Genomic DNA, 23,611 nt, shown 5'->3' on the forward strand with positions numbered 1-23,611 from the left:
TCTCTCCAGGGGACCTCATGCTCATGATTCTTTTTACTTATTTACTCTGATTTTGGAGAACCAAGTAACCAAAGACGGGACAGGGTCTGTTCTAGACTGTTCTATCTTCCTCAAATCTTAAATGTCCAGGCCTGTGGCCATCGACAAAATGAAATGATCTGCAGAATAAATATGTGATATCTAAAAATAGCTCTGAGTGATTTAAAAAAAAAAGAAAGAAAAAAGAAAAACAACACAATGCATTTGGTTGCTAAGGGAAACCGATTCTGTTGCTTCAGTGTGGAAGTGAATTAAAGCAGCTTTTCAGGGGCTGGAGAGATGGCTCAGTGGTTAAAAACACAGGCTGCTCTTGCAGAAGACCCAGATCCAATTTCTACCACCAACATGGTGGCTTACAAACATCTCTAACTCAAGCGTCAAGGGACCCAATGTCCTCTCCTTCTGGCCTCTGAGGGCATCAGGCATGCAAGTAGTGCATGACATATACGCAGGAAAAATGCCAATACATATAAAAATAATGTTAAAAAATAAATTAAATCATGTGTTACTTTAATCATTTCATTTTCTAGGACTGAGGACATTAGAGAACTCAGGATGTTTCAATTGCTCACAACCAGAGCCTGCCCTGGCCACCTATCCTGACCAACATCGTCAGATGAGCTTAGAAATATGGGCATGGGGAGATACACTCACACACACACACACTGTGCATATATATATACACACAATAAATGTATGACTTGCTATATTTTATTTGTTTGCCTTTTTGTTCTTTGTGTTTGCTTGGTGTTTTTTTTTTGTTGTTGTTGTTGCTTGTTTGTTTTTGAGACAGGGTTTTTCTGTGTAGCCTTGGCTGTCCTGGACTCACTTTGTAGACCAGTCTGGCCTCAAACTTACAGCAATCCACCTGCTTCTACCTCCTGAGTGCTGGGATTAAAGGCGTGTGCCACCACGTCCGGCTCTTGTTTGCCTTTTCAAGACAGGGTCTTATTATGCAACTCCAATTGTCCTGGAACTCACTCTATAGACCAGGCTAGCCTCCAACTCAGAGATCCACCTGCCTCTGTCTCCCAAACACTGAGAGACAACTTACAACATTAGCTTCCTACTCAAAAAGAAAAAGGTGACAAAGCCATTATTTACTCTTCCTCCCTAAGAACAAAAGGGGCACATACACAGCCCACCATCTATAGGGTGTTTCTCCAACCATAGATTCAACAAATTGTGGATCGAAAAGTTTTAAAAGATTCCATCTGCATTGAACATGAATATTTGTTTATCTTGTTATTAGTCCCTGAATGGCACAGTAAGCAACTATTCACAGTGTAGTAGGTAGCATGAGACACCTAGAGATGCTATGAAGTAAGGGTCAGGACTCTTTACATGACTTGGTAGGTGAAGCCACTTGCTGAAAAGCCTAAAAACCTGAGTTGGATCCCTAGAATCTACATGGTAGAATGACAGAACCAATATCTTCAAGGTGCATGTTCACATGTTTATACCTATATACATGAAAATAAATGCAATAAAAAGGGTGCAGGAGCATGCATGCAGGTCACATGACATTTTTGTGCTACTTAAGGGACATCAGCATGGGTAGATTTTCTGATGCTTGGGGATGCTAGAACACACCCCCACAGACAAGGAAGGATGGTTATTGACCAAGCCCAGTAATAAACATCAAAGTGGCTCATTTTGAACATACAAGTGTGTCTGAAAAGCCAATCCTTATAGCCATAAGGGCAAACCAAGCACCCCCAGGGAGCATGCCTTTATTTTCTAGTCTAGTTCAATCAAACAATGAATTTTTTTTTGTAATGGTGGAGTTGACTTTAAAATTTTTACTAATTAGAGCATAGCTGACACAGCATAGAGACATTTCAATCAGGTATACAGTTCCATCACTGTTATCCATCTCCACATATATTTATCTTAAAAAATATTTTTATTTCCTTTATTTTGTGTGTGCACACACATGTATACCCACACTCACGCACACATACCATGGTGTGAGGGTAGATCAGGGAACAACTTATGAGACATGGCTTTCTCTCTTCCTACCTTGTGAGTCGCGGGGGTCAAACTCAGGCAAAGAGGCTTGGAGGCAAATGTCTACTGAGCTATCTCATCAGCCCATGTATTTGATTAAACAATTTATGTTTTTTGTGCCACAGACTGAAAGATGTATGAATAACTTTGGTGTTTTTGCAAACATGGTGTCAAAATAGCAGCCTAATCTTACATTTTTCTCAAGGAAATTTAAGTCAAAGTCATCAGAAAAGACAACTTAATGGCTTAATTCAGATGCAATGCCATTTGTAGCCCCTCTGGTCTATTTTTTAAATTAATTAACCATATTTTTAAAAAAAGATCTATTTGCTTTTACTTTGTGTATTGACTTTATGTATGTGGGTGCACCATGTGCATGCCTGCTACCCCTGGAGGCCTGTGCATTTTTGTTTTTTTGTTTTTCCCTTTCGAGACAGGGTTTTTCTGTGTAGTCCTGGCTGTCCTGGAACTTGCCCTGTAGACCAGTATGTACAAGAGCAGGGTACAAAAGTCCTTCAACAAAAGGATGTCAAAGTGAACTTTCCTCAACATGGAATCATCTCAGATTAATACAATGTTCTTACCTGGGGAGGAACACACTTTCCACCACGTAAAAGTCTTGCATGAGGACATCGCGTTCCGGCTTAGAAGTGAGATTCCCCACTGTGTATCCAATTCCCAGCTGGATAGCACCTTTAATAGCTGAGGATGCAGTCTGCAGAGGAAACACGGCACCATGTTAGCATGGAGGGCTTTGCTCAAGGTCACAGGCAGCAAACTGGAGGGTGCGGCAACTCTCTCCTTGTTCCCAAATGGTAGCAAGTTGGGGCTTAGTAAACCTAGTAAGGATCCTTTTCCTCGGGTGACTTCTTGTACTGACTGTGGAATGTCCCCCACAGGCTCCTGCATTTCATCACTTGGCCTTAGCTGCTACACTGGGAGGATGTAGACCCTTTGGAATATGGCCTCTCGCTGGTGGACATAGGTCATTGGGGCAGGCTCATATTCTGGCCCTGTTTCAGGTCCTTTTTTCTGTGTCTCTCTAGCTGTAGGTGAAGAGTGTAGGTGCAGCTGTAGGTGTGTGTGTCCAGTGCCACACATCTGCTCCTCCATTCCCTCGAGGTCATGATGACAGTGCCTTCTGACAGCAGGAGCCATAATGAGCTCTCCTCCTCTAGGTAACCCAGGCCAGGCATTTTGGTCACCCTGAGGAAAAGCAACTGACACACCATGTGGTTATTTTTGTATGTGTGACATCTTACATACACAATGTTCCTAAGGTTAACAGGTTAAACTATTTATTTTTCTTTTACTAAGAACTTGGAAACATCATGGAACATTTTCAATATGGAGCATTATGGGTTCTACCCAAAGATAAATGGTATAGTTGGATTTATCTAACAACAACAACAACAACAACAACAACAAAAACAACTTTTTTTTTTTCGTAGAACATACTTGTGGATCAGGAAGAATATTTTCTCTCCATAAGAAGTGATAGAGAGAAAAAAATTATTGGAGTTTTTGGTGTTCACATAAAATTTAATTTTAAAATTTGTCTACTGGTCTTGGAAATGATCTGTAATTGAATTTTTCTTCATTGACCTCTGATAAAAGATGTAGAATAAAGATACTAATTTTTATTTATTAATTTATTTAATCACTCTATGGACACCTTCCTCTTCTCCTGGTTCCACTCTCACACCCCCTCTCCTATTATTCCTCCCTTTCCTTCTCTTCAGAGAAGGGAGGACCACTCCGGGTTACCAACCCACCCTGGCACATCTAGTTTTTTTGTTTGTTTTGTTTTGTTTTTTAAACATGGGTTCCAAGGATTGAACTCAGGCCGTCAGGTTTACACCACTGACATGTCTTACTGGCTCTAGAATACATTCTTTTGTGTGCATATGTACCTGTTTGTGTGTGAGCACATACATGGTGCATGTGTGTGCACATGCATGTGGGAGTCAGAGGTTGATGCTGAATATTTTCCTTGACTGTTCCTTACCTTACGTTTTGAGGCACTGTTCTTGGAGCTTACCAACTCAGTTCTAGGGGTCCTCCCACCTCTAGCCCCCCAAAGCTGGTTGTGCCAAGTCAAGCTTTTTTATGTGGGTGCCAGGGATCTGAACTCAGGTTCTTGTGTTTGTGCAGCAGGTATTTGTCTATGGAGCTGTTTCCTCAGCATCTCAGTACACTGACCTTAGCATGTGGCATCTTTTTATGTCTGGCAGTTCTAATACAGAACCACAAACCACAGCAGAAAACAACAAGTTAAACGAGTGGTTCTTAACCAGAGACATCTGGCAATGTCTGTAGAAGTTTTGGTTATCACAACTGGTGTGTTGTGGGTGCTACAAATACCAAGTGGGTCTAGCCATCCTGTAGAGCACTGGAAAGTTCCTACCGCAAAGATTTAGCCTGCTCCAAACATCTGAGAAACTCCGACTAAAATGAATGGAATAAAGATGATCCAGCACATTAAAAAGGAAACACTTTCTATTTTCCCGGGCAATATTTTCATCTTGTGAATCCAACACTGATCCCCAACTCCCTCCATCCTTTGTTCTTTTTTCTTTCTTTTTCTTTTTTTTTTTTTTTTTTTTTATCAAAGAACACCTCTCCTTAAAAAGATTTTTTTCTTGCTTCAGTGAGGAGGACTAGGTTCTGCAGCCACTTCCAGCTTTCCTGATGGTCTCTCTAGTCGCTTCCTCACTGGTTTCTTAGAGTCTACTTTTTAAAAAGTATTATAATTTATTCACATTACATCCTGATTATTATTCCCTCACTTGTATCTTCCCATTTCCACTTTCCTTTTCTCTTCTACCCTATTCCCCTCCCTTAGACCTCTGACAGAAGGAGCCCTCCTCCCCCACCATATGACCACAGCCTATCAGGTCTCATCTGCATAGCCTGCATCCTCTTCTCTGTGCCTGCAGGGCCTCCCTACCACTGGGAAGTGATCAAACCGGGAGCACCAGAGTCTGTCTATCTTCTGTAACTGAAGTAACAAGTCTGTAACAAGTCTGATTTGTGAACCTCACAGTCCTTTGCTGTTGTTACCAATGGTAACAGTCTAGTATTAAGCCCTTCCAGTCTCATCTCTATGCATACGGCTCTCAGATCTTCTCCGTCTATTTGGATGCTATTCTACCACTATGCACATTTGGTAGTGTCCTAGAACCTGTCCACTCTATATCCAATATCTGATTCTTTTCCTAAGGCATCTTCAGTCACCCAATACTGAAGCCCCAAACTGACATTTAACACAGGTGAGTCCCACATTAAGACTTGTTGATTTTGCCTGAAATGGCTACACTCCACCAGTACTGTTCAGAAGCTTCTAGACACCAGTAAGAGCCATTCCTTGACTCCTCATTTAAGCCTTTGGCTTCCTCCACTCTAAACATCTGTCGTCCTTCATCTGAGGACATCTATCCACATGCTGGACCATGTAGAACACGGGAAAATGTCTTGTGTGGTTTGTTTGTTTGTTCCCCCACATACTCTTTGACTTAAGACTACAGGAAGCAAGATGCAAAGGATTGAGTGTTAAGTTCATCTAGCGCCTGAAAAACCAACGCTGTTATTTTAACACTCCTTCCTTGCATTCTGTGATGCCAGCGGTTGGTGTCAGCGACCTTTTGTACCGGTAGCTCTGAATTTTGAAGGCAGAGATGGATTTCTTTCATTTTAACCCTGTCTAAAGACTCAAAAGCCATTGCATCTCCTACTTATCACTCTGGGTGGTCTGTCACAAGCTCAATGTTTTTCAGAGGAGCCAGTACCTCAGAACGTTCTGTCTAGCCCTGAAACAGACTGCATGCCTCAGTGCATTTTGAACTCTGTGTCCACCCCAGACACTGTTTCCCAGAGCCATGAGAGCAGTCTTTTATCACTCTGTGCAAGTCTGTCAGCAGAAAGGGTACTGTGTTCCTTGCTGTTCCCTACCCTGGGAACAGAAGGCAGTCTCAGCTGCCAGTAGTCTGTAACCTTGACCAGAACCCTTAGACTTCAGGGGCTGTGAACGTCACCAGAGACACTGCTGACATGGATGGTGGTTCACATCCCTAGAATATGTGCAACAAAACTTTGGGAACAGGGTAAAATAATGTCCTCTGGCTCCAACAAACACTGAAAGCAACATTTCTCCTATGGTATGAGATTAAGTTGTGAGTTCCTGGAGGAATAAGAATCTCACTGACATGTTTAGTTAAATAAGCGGGACAAGACCAAAAAACTGAAACAAATTGTAATCATATTAATTTCTTTTCATGCCTCTTAAAAACCAAGTGCTTGGGTGGGAGAAATAATAGCATAGTAATAAATAGAAATAAGCTAATCATTTTTGAGCAACTTATTTGTGACCGATACTCAACAATATGGATAATGATAATTTTACCAGTGTAAACGTAGCACATACTTCCACAACATTTACAGGGTTCTCAATGGCCTTGACTTATGCTGGTCCATTTATCCTCCCAGTAACTTTGAGAGGTGAGTGACACTTGGTAAGCGCCCTCAATGTGAAAAATTGAAATCCAAAATGCTCCACCATTGGGAACTACCCATAGCATGGGTCAAAGAAATTTTGTGTTCAGTCTTGGCTTCTGTCCACAAGCTATCTCATTATGCCTAGTTAACGTTCCTCAATTTTTATATCTAAAACATGCCCCAAGAGTTTGAAGTAAAGGATTTTCATCCTGCATCACAACCTCCATTCCATGGACCCAGGTATGTTTAGCAGCTTCCTACAAGGTGAGGAGGTAGATCTAGGACTTAAGACAAGAGTGGCTGTGTTATAGACAGCTATGCTTTGTGGTCTCTAACAACAGAGACCCTTAGCACACTTAACAGAGTAGCTGAGCTTGGTGACAACGGTTCTCTTTATAGGTGTAAACTTATGGCTCAGCATGGTTAGGTGTCTCTGCAGGCATGCTCCCATATCTCATTCTTCAAAATGACCCAAGAGTCAAAGTTGGAGGTTCTCTATTAAGTCTAGATGTTTGTCCACAGCAAAGGAAGGAGCCCTGAAGGAGCCATTCCTTTGGATGAAATGAGATAAAAATGTTTAATTAGCTGCTAATCACACCCAACCGCAGGCAGCAGCCATACAAAGGTCCACAAGTCTCTTGGGAAATCACATCATTAGCATCACTGGTAGAGTGGGGGAGGTGGTGTCTGGCTGCCTTGGTAGAAACAAATCACCCCACATGCTTCCTGTCCCAATCTCTGTGCAGAAAACAAAATGCTTTAACATGGGCGTGTTTGCGTATAACTAGAGAGCATCCTGTCTGCTTCATGGAAGGCCCTGCTTTGCATTCAATGACACATGATTCTTCTAGGCCCCTTTCCCATTGGGCATTAGGCTCGGGCTTCATGTCCAGCAAGATGCACTGTAAAACTGAATTCATTCTGAAACCCTGCCTGATTGTGTGCATGATTATCAGATCAGCAAGTGTTGACGATGACAAAGAGCGTTCAGTCTGAGGTGTCGGTGGCTGCTCTCCTATAAGCAGCCGTTCTCTCCCCACAATTTAGAAGCCTTAGGGCTCCCTTCCTTTCTTTGGGATACCAGCAAGACTGCAGTGACAGCTTTTATATGTTCTGCACTGCTTAAGTCTCCACTGCCAGGCTCTGCGTGCTGTGTTCCCAAAGTCCTGGAACATGACTGGTCCCCTTTCCAACTCCAGGAGGGACTGTAGGCTCCTTGAGTATAGGCTTAATATGGGCTTAGATTCAGAACACAGCAACACGATCTATTTTTAATTCTGGACCTCACAGGGATAAGTGGAGGCAATGTGTTGCCTGGATACTAAGCACGGGAAACTTGGAGAAAGATAGAGTCCCAAAGCATAACAAAGACAAACCATTTCTTTCTTTCTGGGGCTTGTCCAGGTCTGATGTGGATACTAAGGAAGGTGGGTGTCAGCTTGCATTCATGTGATGCACTGTAGTCTTCCAAGCTCTGTTTGTAGCAGTACTGGGGATTGAACATAGTGCCTTGTTCGTGCCAAGCAAGTGCTCTACTATTGAGCTTCATCACTAGTCCTCAGACTGTAATCCTTTAATGATGATATATGATCATCAGAGCTGGCACACGGCTAGGGATTCATATTGCCCATTGCATTGATTCAGCTGGACCTTGGAATGAACTGCTCTAGATCCCACGGCTAGCACTTCATGCTGGAGCCAGGGCTGAATCCCCGGTCTTCTGGAAGGCTCCTAGTTCAGCGACCCCATCTTTTGTCAAACATGAGTTTACACATCTGCCTGACACGTGACTTTTCCCTGCTGAAGATGGAGCTGACAGACACTGGAAAGCACTTGAACAATGAAATAATGAGCATCTTAACAGTAAGATGGAATGCCTACAGAGAGCCACCACAGGGAAAGCAATGATCCCAGCTACAGTGAGGGTTTAATGGCCTTACATTGGTTACAGGAAACTGCTTCCTACAAAGCACTGTCTATGAAAACTGGATCACTTAATAAGCCATCTGATGTTACTGGCTTTGATAGGAAGTATTGAAACATGCCATGTCAACAGCAGTCTCCCTCACGCCCCGCCCCCCTTAGGCAATCTGAACTAATTATGGGATTACAGCTTGGATACATGTTGCTAGAGATATCTGCTTCAAAAGTACAAATGTGTGGTCATGTTATTGCTTTTTATGAGACCTCTGAATGAGCGGTCAGCATCCTTAGTCTCGGAGCATGTGTAGCCCTCGGGCAGCTTGCCTCTAGAAGCTCTGTCTTAACCTGACCGCCTCCATTCTGCTTGATATCTACACGCAACATGAAAAGGATGGCACAGCCCATGGCCAGCCTGTCCTTCAGTAAGGATAGCCAGAGATCCTAACTCTAAATCAGAGATGTTTATTAACAGGCCATAGAAAGTAGTCATATAGCCTATCTCTATGGCAAGATGGCCATCTGTGTTGGGGCAGGGAGATTTCTACTACTGTCCCTCACTTCTGTAGCTTTAGTGCAGCTTTTGGTCTCTCTCCTATCCTGCAGTTGCACTAAAGAAGCAAATCTCAGTCTTCTCATTTGTCCCAAGGAGAAAAGTGAGGGAGAAGAAAGGGACAGATATCCAGCAACTGGCTATTGGATTGTAGAATTAAGGTGGTGAGACACTGCATGTAGTTAAGATCAGAGCTCCAAGCCGGGCATGGTGGCGCATGCCTTTAATCCTAACACTCAGGAGGCAGAGGCAGGTGGATCGCTGTGAGTTCGAGGCCAGCCTGGTCTACAAAGTGATCCAGTACAGCCAAGGATACACAGAGAAACCCTGTCTCGAAAAACCAAAACCAACCAAACAAACAAAAGGTCAGAGCTCCAAGAACAAGGATGTGGATGTGCTGAGGGTCCTATTATCCTGTGTACTACATACACTGCTCTGTCACAGGCCCAGCCCTGGCATTTCCCCAGCATTGTGCTAGGCAGAGAAGAGCTGCTGCCACCACATCATACAGTCGGCTGCTGTTCATTTAATCAAGATCTAAGAGCCCATGGCATTGGATAAGCCACGAATCGAAGTCAGCTCATGGTGCTTGCTGTCATGGAGTTTCTGATCTGGGGTGGAGGAAGACACATCAAACCAAGACATGTCCATAACAACAGTGATTGATGACAGGAAGGTCAGTGTGATATCACTGAGATTAAGAGGTTGGAGACCCACTTACAGAAGCCAAGCCAGGGAGTGCTCTGGGTGAGGCCTTGAGAGGTGACAATGGGCCAGATAGCAGGTCATGGCACTGGACCCTAGCCTTGTGTTTACCATGTGCCAAGCAATTAATTAATTCTCTACAAACTAGGGATTCAAGTGGCCTGAACAGGATCCTCATCCTTAACAAAGAGACATTATGGGCTTTCATGGGGCAGGAAAAGGTCCTATTCATGGGTGAGGGAAGCTCATTTTCAGCATTAGAAGAAGGAAACTGCAGAGACCTGGAGCAAAGCACTGTGGGCAACAGGTAGAGAGTTGGCATCGGGGGCTGGAATGAGTAGGCAGATGTAGATCTGGGCCCTCGAAGGCATCCTAAGGGTTTGATGTGTTTCAGTTGTGCTGGTCAACAGATGGCAAAAACCAGTGAAGGATTTTATGTGAGGAAGTGGCATCTGATTGGAAAGGGTCGCTGGATGCTGTGTGGAGAACAGATGGGAGGGATGGTAGGAGGGAGAGGGACTAGGAGGCACCCGCATGGTCCATGTGGGGATGGTAATGACGCAGGGAAGTCTAGTGAACAAGAAGATGGACAGAAAAGTCAAGTATGAGATGGATCTTGGAGATGAACAGACAGGGCTTGCTGTGAGTCAGAAATGAGGGACCGAGGGCACCAACAGCATCCAAGGATGCTTTTCTTTATCAGTTCTGAGAAGTAAGGTCACTTTCCCTCAACTGTGGAGGGCAGAGTGAAAAACGAATGTATCTTGTCGGGAGATGAGGAGTCCTCCTGTTTGAGATAAGAAGCAGGTTAGGCGCTCAGAGCGGAAGTTGGGTGCTGGAATCACAGATTGGTTATGTAGCTGGTACTGAAAACCAGGGAGAAGCAACCCAAACAGGGAGCAGCAGGGGAGGGGGCTCCAAACGAGCAGCACCTAGGGTAGTGGGACAACGCTTCAGGAGAGGTGGCTTTAGTGGAACACAGAGAGGAGTTTGAAGGAAGGGGTGACCAGCGTGTCAACGAGAGGCTCTCTCATTCCACACACGAATGGGGACCATCAAGTTCCCTGGGCTAACTACTCCTTATTCTTATTCAAGTCAGGGATTCACATGTAAACCTCAATCTGAGTTAAGAATATCCGACAAAGTGACTTGATGTAATTATCGCCATCGGCACAAAAACTGTCCTGTAATGTGGAGAAATAAAATGTCGTGTTATGTCTAAGCAGCATCATGTAACACAGACCCACTGGAATTTGGAGAAGCATGTGTGTGCACCCACAGAGGAAACTGAGACTAAAAAAGGTACCCGAATGGACATTATTTCTGTAGTGGGGGTAAGTCCGGATTTGTTTCTCTCTTCTCTTAAAGGTTCTCAATGCTATAAACCCAGGCAACCATTACTGTTAGGGAATAGCCTCACAAATAACTTAGTGGCCCTTCCCACTGTTTCTCTAAATATATTCTGGGTGGAATCTACCTTTGCTCAGATGAAAATTACAGCAGGTCTAGGACATATCTATCTGTTAACTCAGAATAAAACTGCTCCTGTTTGCACCTGGGAACAGAACCATAAAAACCAGCGTCACAGGGCTATTTGGCATGCTTTACCTAGTTCAGTAAGAGACTGACTTGGGTGTGCTTTCAGTGGCCTCCATGCCCCGTCCAGCTTGCTGGGCACCCACAGGCATCTAACGGAGAAAGAAGGGAGAGGGGCTTTTCTCCTCTTCTCTGTTGGATGCTGGATGGAGGAGGGACAGAACGGTCCCCCCTGCCCCCCAGTGAGGAGCTCAGTTGTAAGATGCCCCAGGCACCCCAGTCTTGTTCTCACATGATCTGTAATTAACCCCTACGAATGGTCGCTACATTTGCCTGTGCAGGGGAAAAATACATCACATTTCTCCTGGCAGTTGTGGTTTTTGCAGCTGCTTCTAAGCTCTGCATTTAGAAAGGGATGGTACAAATTATACAAACGTGGTTGCACTGGTCACAGGCCAGAGACTCATTCCTGTCTGTACATAAGTCAACCAGGGCCAAACTAAATCACTGACAATTTCTTTGTGTTCCTGGGTTCCCATTCATGGAAGCCAGGTTTCTATTCCCCTTTCTGCATTTTCTTCTTAACACTCTACCATCACCTCTAGGTCCTATTCTCCACACTGTCTCTGTTCATGACAACAGCCAGAAATGGCAGACTCCTTTCATCATTACTTCCAGGAATGACTTCCTTGGGTTGTATTACTTTCATGGCAGGCAACTACTTTTCTGATACTTTTTTTTTTTTTTTTTTGCAGCCATCTACACTTTTTCAAACTAAGACTATTATAGCCCCGTTTCAATGAGGCCTGCTTCTGGGCTTGCATTCTGTGTGTTGAACTGCCTTGGGATAAGGTCATTCTGACACACTGCGTATAAAACAATCTTGGAAGAAGTCCAATGCAAACACACTTTCTATTTAATTTTCCCTTTTCAGTGAGAAGCTTTTGAACAGGACTCCAGTGCTTGATGGACCATCCACGTCTCAAATGCTGGTAGTGAAAGGTAGGATGAAGAAAAGATGGTGCACAGTTCCCTTGGAGTCAGCTCTGCCTCACTGATAGTCCTGTCAGAGAGGCCTGCTTCATGGAAAGGAAAATGGGCTACACAAACACTCCTCAGCATCAACAACCCCATCGCCCCTAAGGTGTTTGCAACTCAGCAGTGGTGGATTCGGCATAGGCACACTCAATTGTCCTTAAGGATATCTGCCAACAATTGAACCGCATGATTTAGGACAGGGTGGCCTTATGAACGCTACTGCATTAGTCTTCTACAAATGTTAAAGTTTAAACGGAAGACATTCATCACAAATATGGCCTAACGCATTCTTAATATCGCTTCTACACACAGGGGAACAAAACTGCACTTGTTCATGTGTTGAAATGGAAATAGTATTTACTCAACACAAGCACAAATTTAGATTCAATAGCAAAAAATAGGGATTGGCATTTTTTCTCCACCTTCTGAAACCAATCAAAATTAAATGCCACAGAATTTTAGGATGTTACATTTCCTGAAAAGGGAGCTGTCAACCTTAAAGCTAAAACATTACATAAGCACTGTTCTCTCTCTCTCTCTCTCTCTCTCTCTCTCTCTCTCTCTCTCTCTCTCTCTCTCTCTCTCTCTCTCTCTCTGTGCTACAAATGCTTCTCACAGGTGTTGCTACAAGCTTTTAGTATCTACTCTTCCTTATCTAGCAGCTGTTCTTAGTGAAGGGTGACTTTGCCCCCCGGGGTTATAGCAGGAAGATCATGGAGATAATCTTGGTTGTTTCAGTCGGAGAGTTTCTGCTATCTGTTGGTTAGAAGCCAGTGGTGTGCTCAACACCGCACAGGAGCACCGGTGGGCCCTACAATGAAGAATTACCCCAAAGCTGATACTCTCAAGACTGAGAAACCCTGTTCACACTAACTAAAGGTCTAATTGGGCATTTTTGCCTGACTCTTTTGATGCTAGGTGTAGGCATACAACTTAATTTCTGGTGATAAGATGTGAAACGAAATGCCATGGCCAGATGCCAGATCGTGCCCTTAAGAGGAAGGAGTGTGACCTCTATTGGGGTGAGAATAGATGAGTCAGCCTTCCTTTGTCATGTTTGGAGGTTGTACTTTGAGAATGGCAGAGCAGTGAGCTGAGCCTCCAGTTCCCGATGCGGGAACTAGCTCAGTTCTGTTACCGAGAGAAATAAGCACAAGTGTGGCCTGAGCCACAGGTGTTCTCGTTCCTGCCTCCACACATAATCGAACCCATGTTCCAAGTGCTATAACTTATGAAGCTACACTCCACTGATCTTGACTTGACTCAAAATGTCCTCAAGCAGAAAACAAGCATTTACAGAGAAAGCATTGCTTTACTTGGAGAAGAAAAATCCATCAGACTGTAGCACGTGTTCATTGAGGAAAAGTTAAATAATCCTCAATTATAGAAGGTAAAACACAAGCGTTCCTATTTTCTATCTTTGCATGCTAGGGTTAACTATACTCTAATTGTCTCATCTGTATCTGATGTTTTTCTCTCAATACAATGAAAAGGCACAGATAGGTGTGCACATTGGAGGTGAGGGTAGAACTCTGTGCTAAGCATATGCTTATCATGTGCACAGACATGGCATCACAAAAGCAAATTAATAAAAAGTGGGATCCTACTATTTAGGTTTTGTTGCAACTTGGTTCTTTCACATAATAGGCTTCTGTGTCCAACTTCACCAACACTAGTGCCATGCTTCGAATCTGTGATATTCCTCCCAGGCTCAGGGTTTTGGCACTTGGTTCCCTGCCTGTGGCACTATAGAACCTTTAGGTAGTGAGCCCCATGGCTGGCTTCAGCTACAGTCTTTTTTCCCCTGTCTGATTTCTTGTGAAAAAAGCTGCCACTTCCTGCTACTGCTGCCATGGACTGGCTTCCTTCGCTTACATTGCTCCTGAAAGGGATTCAGTGACAGCTTTTCCAGTCTGACCAATGCCTTATAGTCAGTGTTCAGATTTTTCACAGCTTGCATGTGGTGCAATTGGCTCAACTGCTCTCCCGTTGACAGATTATTGTTCTTGTAATCATACTGGCTCTCTCTCTCTCCCTCCCTCCCTTGGATGCCATATTTATAATGACTTAAACTGCAACATTTCTAAAAGACAAATATAGTAGAACTCATAATGCCATGCTATCAAGAGTTTCATTTGCAATTGTTGGCCGATCTCCTTAAGAGCAATTGAATGTGCATAATTCACCACCACTGAGTTATGACTAAGAAAGAGAGCTCTGTGTGTGTGTGTGTGTGTGTGTGTGTGTGTGTGTGTGTGTGTGTGTGTTTAATGAGGACTGTTTGTGTAATGTGCTTTTCCTTTGTAATAAAACATGCCTCCCCACCTCCCCTGGGACTGAACCCAGAGGCTTATGCATGCTAAGGAAGTGCTCTAGCTGGGCGTGGTGGCGCATACCTTTAATCCCAGCAAGCGGAGGCAGGCAGATCACTGTGAGTTCGAGGCCAGCCGGGTCTACAGAGTGAGTCCGGGACAGCCAAAGCTACACAGAAACACCTCTCCCACCCCTCCCCCAAAGAAAGGGCTTGAACACTAAGCTTCTCTCCCAGCTCTTATTGCTAAGACAAGGCCTTGCTAATGTATCCTGGCTCTGAACTTGTAGTTCTCACGCCTCAGCATGAGTTACAACCCTCAGCTAGCTCAGCCCTTGCTTCTGGGTAAAGTACATCACCTAAAGTACTGGAATAGATACTTGTTCATCTATTCCCGAACCTTTTGTTTTGTTTTTTTAATATCTTACAGCATAGATTCCCATAAGAATTGTCAAGTTAAAGGATAGGAACATTTAAACTTTTGGAAGAGTCTGCTGAGATCCTGCTAGAAGAGATTTCAAGTTAGATACCAATAAAGTATAAGAATGTTCTTATTCTCATAGTCTTTCCAATACCAGCATCATCAATGTTAATTTTTTTCCCCCAAACTTGCTGTTTTAGGTCCAATTTTCTTAATCACTAGTGTGCGCTTATTGCATAGCTGCTGTTAACTTCATAATTTCCCTTTTTTATGGCCACAGACTAGTAACCAAGCTCAGTTACTCTGTGCTAATTGAAGCTAAGCTGCACTTGCAAAACACTCCCCCTGGAAGCTCTGGAAAAGACTCCATGCTTTCTATTAGGAAGCTTTATTGTGGAAACTCCAAATTCTCCAAGGATTTAAAAAAAAAAAAATGTAGCTATTCCTTATCATCAACAAAATAAAGTTGTTTATTTCTGTACTAAAATGTATAATTACTGAGTCTTTTATGTTTGAAATAGTCCATTAGAAGAACTTTATTTATAGTCACACAATTAATGTTTTATAAATACATAAGGAATATATTCCACAATGGGGTCTTTGTGGCAGGAGCACTAAATCCTGGAGTGGGTGAGATGGGTATGCAGAGCCCATCTGGTTGGAGCAACTCATACACAGACACAGTCTAAGTGTCTGTCTATCTGTCTGTTGATAGTCTCACATCACAGTTTAAAATGGAAGAGTTGAGGGATGGAAGAACCTGGAGGGGACAGGAGCTCCACAAGGAGACCAACAGAACCAACAAATCTGGGCCCAGAGAGGCCTGCAGAGACTGATGTACCAACCAAGGACCATGCATAGAGAAGACCTGGATCCCCTGCTCAGATGCAGGTTATAGGCATCTCAGTCTCCATGTGGGTTCCATACTATGGGGAGCAGGGGCTGCCTCTGACATGGACTCTGTAGCCCACTCATTTATCACTTCCCCCTGGTGGGGCAGGTTTGCCAGGCCACAGAGGAAGAGGATACAGGCCGTCCAGATGACACTTGATAGGCTGGGGTCAGATGTTAGGGGAGGAGGGCTCCCCCTTTCTGAGGACTAGGGGAGGGGGGAGGTGAGGGGAAGGGGTGGCTGGGAGGTGACAAGGGAGGGGGCTACAATGAGGATGTAAGAGAATACATGAAAAATAAAGAAATTTAGTAAAAAATAAAATAAAAAGCCCTTTCAGATGAGTTTCCCAGCAGTGGGCAACAATCTCCTATCTTTAGCTGCACTTTTTCATTATGCAGGTGGTTTTCTTGTCATAACCCCACTTCAGTTTTTGTTTTTTGTTTTGAGTAACATGGGGTGGTGAGAATGAAGGGAGCACAGGATCCCTTCAGCATTCTCCTGGCCTGTTGGCCTTTGTGAGTGCCCACTGTAACCCAGGCATTCTACTAATTTTTTTTTATTTTAGACTTACCTATGAAGAAACTGCAACCCAAAGAAGTTTATCTTGAGCCACATACCACTGACATGGAAAAGCTAGGCCTAGAAGCCAGGTTCCTATCCAGACCCCTCTACCCAACACTGTCACTGGTCATGGAATGCACCAGCACTGTCAGTTTTACACTTAAAGGGAGCACAGTCTCTAGCGCAGTGTTTTGGCTAATCCTCATGCTGCCTGTTGGATGCATGGGCCTGTCACCAGGTAATGCCGCCAGTTACTCGTCTTTGCATTGCTTATGGCTAACTCTTTTCCACAGGTGTGTAGGCAGGTGAGGGCCAAAGCCAAGCATTACTCCTTCAGAGTTCTGTTTTCACAAAACACTCTGAGTTCAGGTACACAGAGACCTGGGTGCTAAGGGGCCCAAGAAGGCAGCCGTCGTAATGCTGGCAGCCTGGAAACTTTAGAAAGTTAATTAGAATTTGGATTGTTGGCCAGCTATGTGTGGAACAGGAGCAAAACCAACCCCTCTTCTTGAAAAGAAATCCTATGCAACTTCTACTTCAAAAAAAAAGAGGTATTGTATTCATATAACTCAATTATAATACAAAATCTACTTCCAATACTTTGAAAGTGCTATTGTAGGCGGTTTAGAATACATAAGTTATACAAGTTAATTGTTAGCTGATCAAGTCATGGGTCATGTCAATCACTAGTCTACTTTTATCACAAGAATATACATCTTAGGTGCAACAGATAGATACGATTCTATAGAAAGATAAGGTAAAATACTTAGATAAGGTCTTTTAAAACCTCATAGATATGTAGAATATGGCATTTAAAAATGATTTTTATTATTTTAAAGATTCATTGACAATGAGAAAGGTTAACTCCTGGCAACACCCAGCCTACCTCAAAGAGGCTGATGAGCATCTAAGAACCTCCTTATGGAGATGGCTTCAAATGTGGCAAACGTGACACTGTCGTTTCTACCACAGACAGAATTCTGCCTAAAAAAGGGCAAGCTTAGATGCAGGCAGAGTTGACGGCCAAACTCTGCCAAGACAGGGTAAGCAAGTCTTCAACAGTTCTTGCCTCACAAATATGTCTGACAGATATATTGGGCCAGAAGGCTGAAGATGCTCCAACATAATAAGGAATTTTGGGTGACTATTTAGGTAGCAAACTGTCTCTGTCATCTTCTCATTTGGAAAGCCACTAACCTGCATTCCCAGCATACTCAGCTAATCAAGTTTATTCTTTCTGAAGTCTCCGATGGAGTTGAAGACCAGGTAGCTTAGTTTTACAATGAAATTTAGTTGTCTAGGGATTAAGATGTTTTTAGGTCTAGTAGCTAGGCATGGTGGCACACACCTTTAATTCCCGCACTCGGAAGGCAGAGGCAAGTAGATTGCTGTGAGTTCAAGGCCAGCCTGGTCTACAAAGCAAGTCTAGGACAGCCAGGACTACACAGAGAAACACTGTCTTGAAAAAACAAACAAAACCAAAAAACAAACCCAAACAAACAAAAATTTTTTCTTTCTTTCTTTTTTTTTTTTTTTTTCCGAGACAGGGTCTCTCTTTGTAGCCTTGGCTGTCCTAGACTCGCTTTGTAGTCCAGGCTGGCCTCGAACTCACAGCGATCCGCCTGCCTCTGCCTCCCGAGTGCTGGGATTAAAGGTGTGCGCCACCACGCCCGGCATCTATCTTTCTTTCTTTCTTTCTTTCTTTCTTTCTTTCTTTCTTTCTTTCTTTCTTTTTTTTCTTTCTTTCTTTTTCTTTCTTTCTTTCTTTCTTTCTTTCTTTCTTTCTTCTTCTTTCTTTCTTTCTCTTGTCTTCTTTCCTTTCTTCTTTCTTTTCTTTCTTTCTTTCTTTCTTTCTTTTCTTTCTTATACATGCCAGCATGTGTGCCTGAATGCCAGAAGAGGGCACCAGATCTCATATATGCTTGTGAGCCACCATGTGGTTGCTGGGAACTGAACTCAGGACCTTTGGAAGAACAACCAAGTGCTCTTTGCCTCTGAGCCATCTTCCAGCCCTGCAACGTCTTTCTACTTTCTTACCTATCTTTTCTGCCCTTATATTATCTCTCCCTACTTCAAGAGGTTACTCAACCCTAGTCCTGCCTCATACTTCTTTCATGTCTCCTTAGCTCTTGCTGCATGTCACACACACAGACACACACACACATACACACACACACACACACACACCACAGACACACTCATACAGAGATCTATCCATGGTTGCACACATATATGCAGAGAGATATATGGAAAAGAGAAAGAGAGGGAAGGAGGGAGGGATGGGTGGGGGGAGGAAGGGAGGGAAGAAGAGAAAGGGAGAGAGAGAGAGGGGCCATCATGCTTTAGGGGCTGAGCTAGAACAATCACCACTCTTAAGAGGGCCAAGACCTGCAGAGAAACTGGACATCCTGGGCACATCAGTATCCTTTCGTTGTGTATACCTTGATGGTCTAACCCAAGAGGCGTCAGAAGTTTCCCATCCCTCCAACTCATCTGTCGGCTAAGCAGAGGGAATGCCATGTGTTTCACACAGAGCACTAACAAGGTGGGCACGTGTCTGCAGCTCCTTAACTTAGAAGATAAATTACAAAGCAGGACATTTCCATGCCCACTTATCCGAAGAGAGAACAAAAGCAGAAGTGAACCATCTTAGATAGGCAGGAATGACACTCTCCTTTCCCCTATGTGCGCCTCAAATTGCATTAGTCATCTGTTTACACCCAAGCTTCTTGATCTATGAAAATTATACATAAAGAAGGGATTAATAACTAGGGAAGCAGGGCTAGAAGAAATAAGAATAGCTTTGCTTTCACTTTCAAATCTCTACCAGTTAAGAATTTTATACCCCTTGGCTTGAGCTTCACGATAAATTCTTCAATTGAATGAGAAAAAAAATTTTTTTAAACTATATACCTAGATATCTGTTAACATATATACCATATGAACATATTATACACTCCAGGAATAAAAAGCATTTATGCAATATAAAGTCAAAGTTGAGAAGGGAAGGGCTGTGGCTGCCAATGAGGCAGGGTCATCATGATAAGGCATGGTAATGTCATTTCTCTAAGTCTCAATGGCAAGCTCTTTCTGAAAGACTGGGGAGCAAAGACACCCCCTTTATCCTTAGAGTATATGAAGTAATTATCCCAGCAACTGTTCAACACTTTGAAAGTACCGTTACTAGCAGCCTCATGGTTCTGCCACACCCTGAGAAGCCACCAGAAAACAACGCAGAGAGAGCTTTAAACACAGAGATATGAAACATCAGTATTGGCTGTCATTAGATGAGGCCTTAAGATTTGGAAGTCAGATATTCCTAGAGAAGATTGGTTTTAAATATTTAATAGGCTCTAGTGAGACAGTTTTCAGAGATATTTAAGGCACTTACATATTTACATGCTATCCCCTTAAATTATGTTGCAATTACTTTAAGTGCTCATCATACAAAGACTGAATTGTTTGTAATACTTATTTTCAACCTTCTTGCCACCACAGAGGATGAAAGTTTGCAAGCCTGAAAGGTAAACCCTTCCTCACTTTTCACACAGAGACTGCCACCTGCAATCTTTCCAAAAAGCTCCCAGATTGACCTGGAGTTCGAGCCCCAGCACCCAAGTCAGATGATTCCCGACTGCCTGTAACTTCAGCTGCAGGGGACCCTGTCCTTTCCTGAACTCTGCAGGAACCCACTTCCCTCCACCATACACACATAAATAAAAATAAACTCAAAGAAATAGCACATAGCTTGAGAGGTGAAAATCCATTCACAAGCCTTTCCAGAGCCCCACAACAAGGTGATCGTATCCAAACTGGGTGGTGATTTCAAGCATTGTGCACTCTTGCACATCTGGATGAAGTATCCTTTGCCTCTTCAGTCTCCACGCTCCCTCCAAGATCTAGGCTCAACTTGTAATCAAGACACAATTTTCCCCATTACACTTTTCTTTTAGGCCCATGCAACAGTTTCTAAGACATTTTGTTTGTTTGTTTGGCCATCTAGACAAACCAGCCATGCCAAATCTCCAGGCTGCTCTGATCTCCTATTGGCCTCTTCTCACCCAGTCTGTTGGCTCTCTCCCTGGCCTCCTCAGATTCCTGTCCATCACAGCTTTCTGAATTAGAATGTTCTAGACCCAGAGGAGATGATCAACTCTTCTGCAAAGGGTGAGGACTTAGTCTGAGGAGCTGTACCAGGACCCAGGGGGACACTCATGTGGCACTAGGGATGAGGGATCAGAGTCGCAAGCTCCTACCCTTCTACCATCCCACTCAGTGACCAGGGGTACAAGAGAACACACCACAGCCACTGGCTGCTATCTTGATCTCATAACCCCCCCCTTCAATATTTGCAAATAGGAACAAACTGATCTGATAGGCTCAGCAATACACTGAAAACTCTGAAGCTCCAGCCCCTTCTACCATGAGGGAGCTTAGATGCTGTAAAAGGACTCTGACACCCAGTGGTTTTGTTTCTTCCTCTCTAAAATGAAGGTTTTTAGTTAATGACTGTAAAGATTTCCTATACATACAAAATACTGAAAGTCCACTCTCTGATCTTGTTTTGTTTTCAGTATCTATGGTCATCAACTGAAAGCTTCATATGGTTCAACATTTTTCATTCCACCCCCCCTCTCATGCCTTTTTATTTTCTCTCCAGTCATAGTTATACCAGGACACAACAGAAAGATAATGTACTGCGCCTTCTTTGGGTTATAACTTTCCGAGTCAGACTGATATTGAGAAAAGAGAACAGATCGGGCATTTCCCCCAAGTGGTAAAGGAAGAAGCAGTGTTGCTTCACCTGCCTGCGACCTCCAGCACTACCAGCTACAGGAAGGCCCAGTGACCCCTCCCTGAACTCTGAAAGAGCACTGTTGAATTATTTTTGGTATTGTTTAAGATACTAGGTGTCAGAGCAACAAACAAACTACTTAGAATTCTCCCATGGGGGCTGATCACCACTAGGATGGATGGAAATACATCTGAGTATGTTTGTAGAACCCCTCAACTTGATCCCAACAGGCCCTCCTCCAGTGGCCCATCTAAAAGGGATGCTTTGTGGACCCAGAAGATGTATGACCTGCTCTGATAGCACAAATAGAAGTGTCTGGTCCATAATCAACTGCTCAGTCCAGGATGGCTGCCTGCCCCCTTTCCGAGGAACACAGTTAACAGGAATGTTTCTATAGGACAGGCGTTTGTGGACTGTGCATTCCTCCAACTGTGCTCATCTGTCTGCCTCTAACCTCAGCCTTTGTTCAGAGCTCAACTCAGCTCTCCTGAACTCAGTCACCGAGTACAACCACTTAAAGAGAAAACTTCTGTTCATAAGCAGCCATTTTTTATCAGATTCCAAGGGTGCAGATGATCGTCCCAGCAAACCACAGCATTTTGGACTAACAGAACAAAGCAATCTACATGGCTCTTCAGCCACGAATATGCTTTATTCAGTAAGGGACTTAGTGGTTCATGGATGGATAAAGATTGACTCAACACTCAGGTTCTATAGGCTGTGGATACATAGGCCTACTGTAGGGCCTCTCCTTTGGGCAGGCCTCAAGGCAGTAAGCATTCAGGACACACACAAACGGGGTTAACAGTCTGAAGAGCCCCGTGTTACATTTTCTTACATGTTCCTGAGCCTGTTGTACAAAAGGCTGGCTCACTCGCCTTTATGCCCTCCATGGTGACTGCTCTTTCGTGCATTCTGTGCCCCTCTAATAGCTTACCCTATCCCTTGCACCACACCTCTATCTTGCCTTTTTCTAGGCCTTGTTGGACAGAGCCCGTGTCTGGGCAGGAGCCTTTCATCTCTGTGCCAGCACTAGAAGCTGATAACTGGCTCCAGAGTCTACCTATGGTTGCCTAGCAACAGGCAGGCTTGTGAACTAAACACATCTGATTTGGTATCTGGCTTGGGAGAAAGTTCTGTCATCCAGTTGGGTAAGTGAATGGGCTTTTGAGAGAACGGACTAGTATGTGTACAGAAGTGAACACAAGCCGCCTTGGCTCCTGCCACCACCACCTGCTAGGCAGGTAGGCCTGCACCACAGCTGCTGGGGCTCCCATGGGAGAGGGGGTGTGGTCATGGGAGGGGTTTCATCTTGGCTAGGGCTTATACAAGGAGCTTGATTGGAAAGCTTGTATCTTGACCATGTGACTGACTCTGTATGGAAGGCTATCACCTGGTGTGGTGAGGGTGGGGGTTGGGGGTGGGTGAGTGGGGATGGGGCAAGGTATCCCAAATAATATGGAAATTTTCTTTCAAAGATTCAAAGAGGAACAAGGAAATGCAAATCTTTCTCAGGACACCTGCCCCTGAGCAGATCAGAGCAGAAGGAAGGCTTAGGGCATCCTCCCAACCAGCTTGTCCTCTGAGCCCTCCTTACGTTTCCCAGTGCCCTTGCTGATGGTGGAGTTTGCTGAGACCCAATCCCTCACCTGGCACAGGTTCTCTGCCTGCAGCTGTTTGTGTAAAGATTGGATAATGGCACAGTGTCCCTTTGTTCTGTCTATTCTTAATTATCTCTTCAAATCCGGTTATCTAAACTATTTCAAGACACCCACCCCTCCCTCAAACAACAACAAAAACCCCAGTATACCTAAACCCTTGAGCCCACAGATGGAAAGAACAAAGAGAAACTGCCTTTCCACTCTGGTAACTGAGAACAGAGGCCTGGGAGAGAGCCTAGGTCATACAGAGACTGCTTTCATTGGCTGCCATTCTCCAAATGAGCTGCTTGCACCTGTCCCCTCACCCTGTTAGATTACAGAACTCTCCTCAAGCCGTAGCAGACCGGATCTACTTAGGTGAGTCTGTTTCTAAACTGACACTTCTCTGCACAAGTTTCTAAAGCCAAGAATTAGCTAAGCCAAACTTCCCACCAGTCAGGGTTTCTTGGCTTGAATGAAGTGTTGGACTGGATACTTTTATGTTGTGGGGGACTGTCCTGTGTGGCCTTTACCTGCTCTAAGTCAGTCACCACCTCCTCCCCTGACATGACACCCTGACATTTCAGTAGAGACTGAGAAGCACCTCCTGTTGAGAACCATATTTTCACCTAAGTGTAAAACTTGCAAGGCCTACACCTGATAAAGAAGGCCTTCACAGTAAGAGGGTGAATGTGT

At 44.0% G+C, this 23,611-nt stretch overlaps 1 protein-coding gene across 1 annotated transcript in view; it reads right to left on the reverse strand.

Moving 5' to 3' along the window:
- Positions 1-23,611, reverse strand: part of Pip5k1b (phosphatidylinositol-4-phosphate 5-kinase type 1 beta) — a 146,110-nt gene that overhangs the window by 97,186 nt on the left and 25,313 nt on the right. The window contains exon 3 of the mRNA XM_051146270.1: positions 2,634-2,764. Coding sequence (XP_051002227.1) covers positions 2,634-2,764 — 131 coding nt within the window. The remainder of the gene's footprint in view (positions 1-2,633; positions 2,765-23,611) is intronic.

This window comes from Acomys russatus, chromosome 5, assembly GCF_903995435.1.
Source record: "Acomys russatus chromosome 5, mAcoRus1.1, whole genome shotgun sequence".
In the NCBI taxonomy this organism is placed as follows: domain Eukaryota; kingdom Metazoa; phylum Chordata; class Mammalia; order Rodentia; family Muridae; genus Acomys; species Acomys russatus.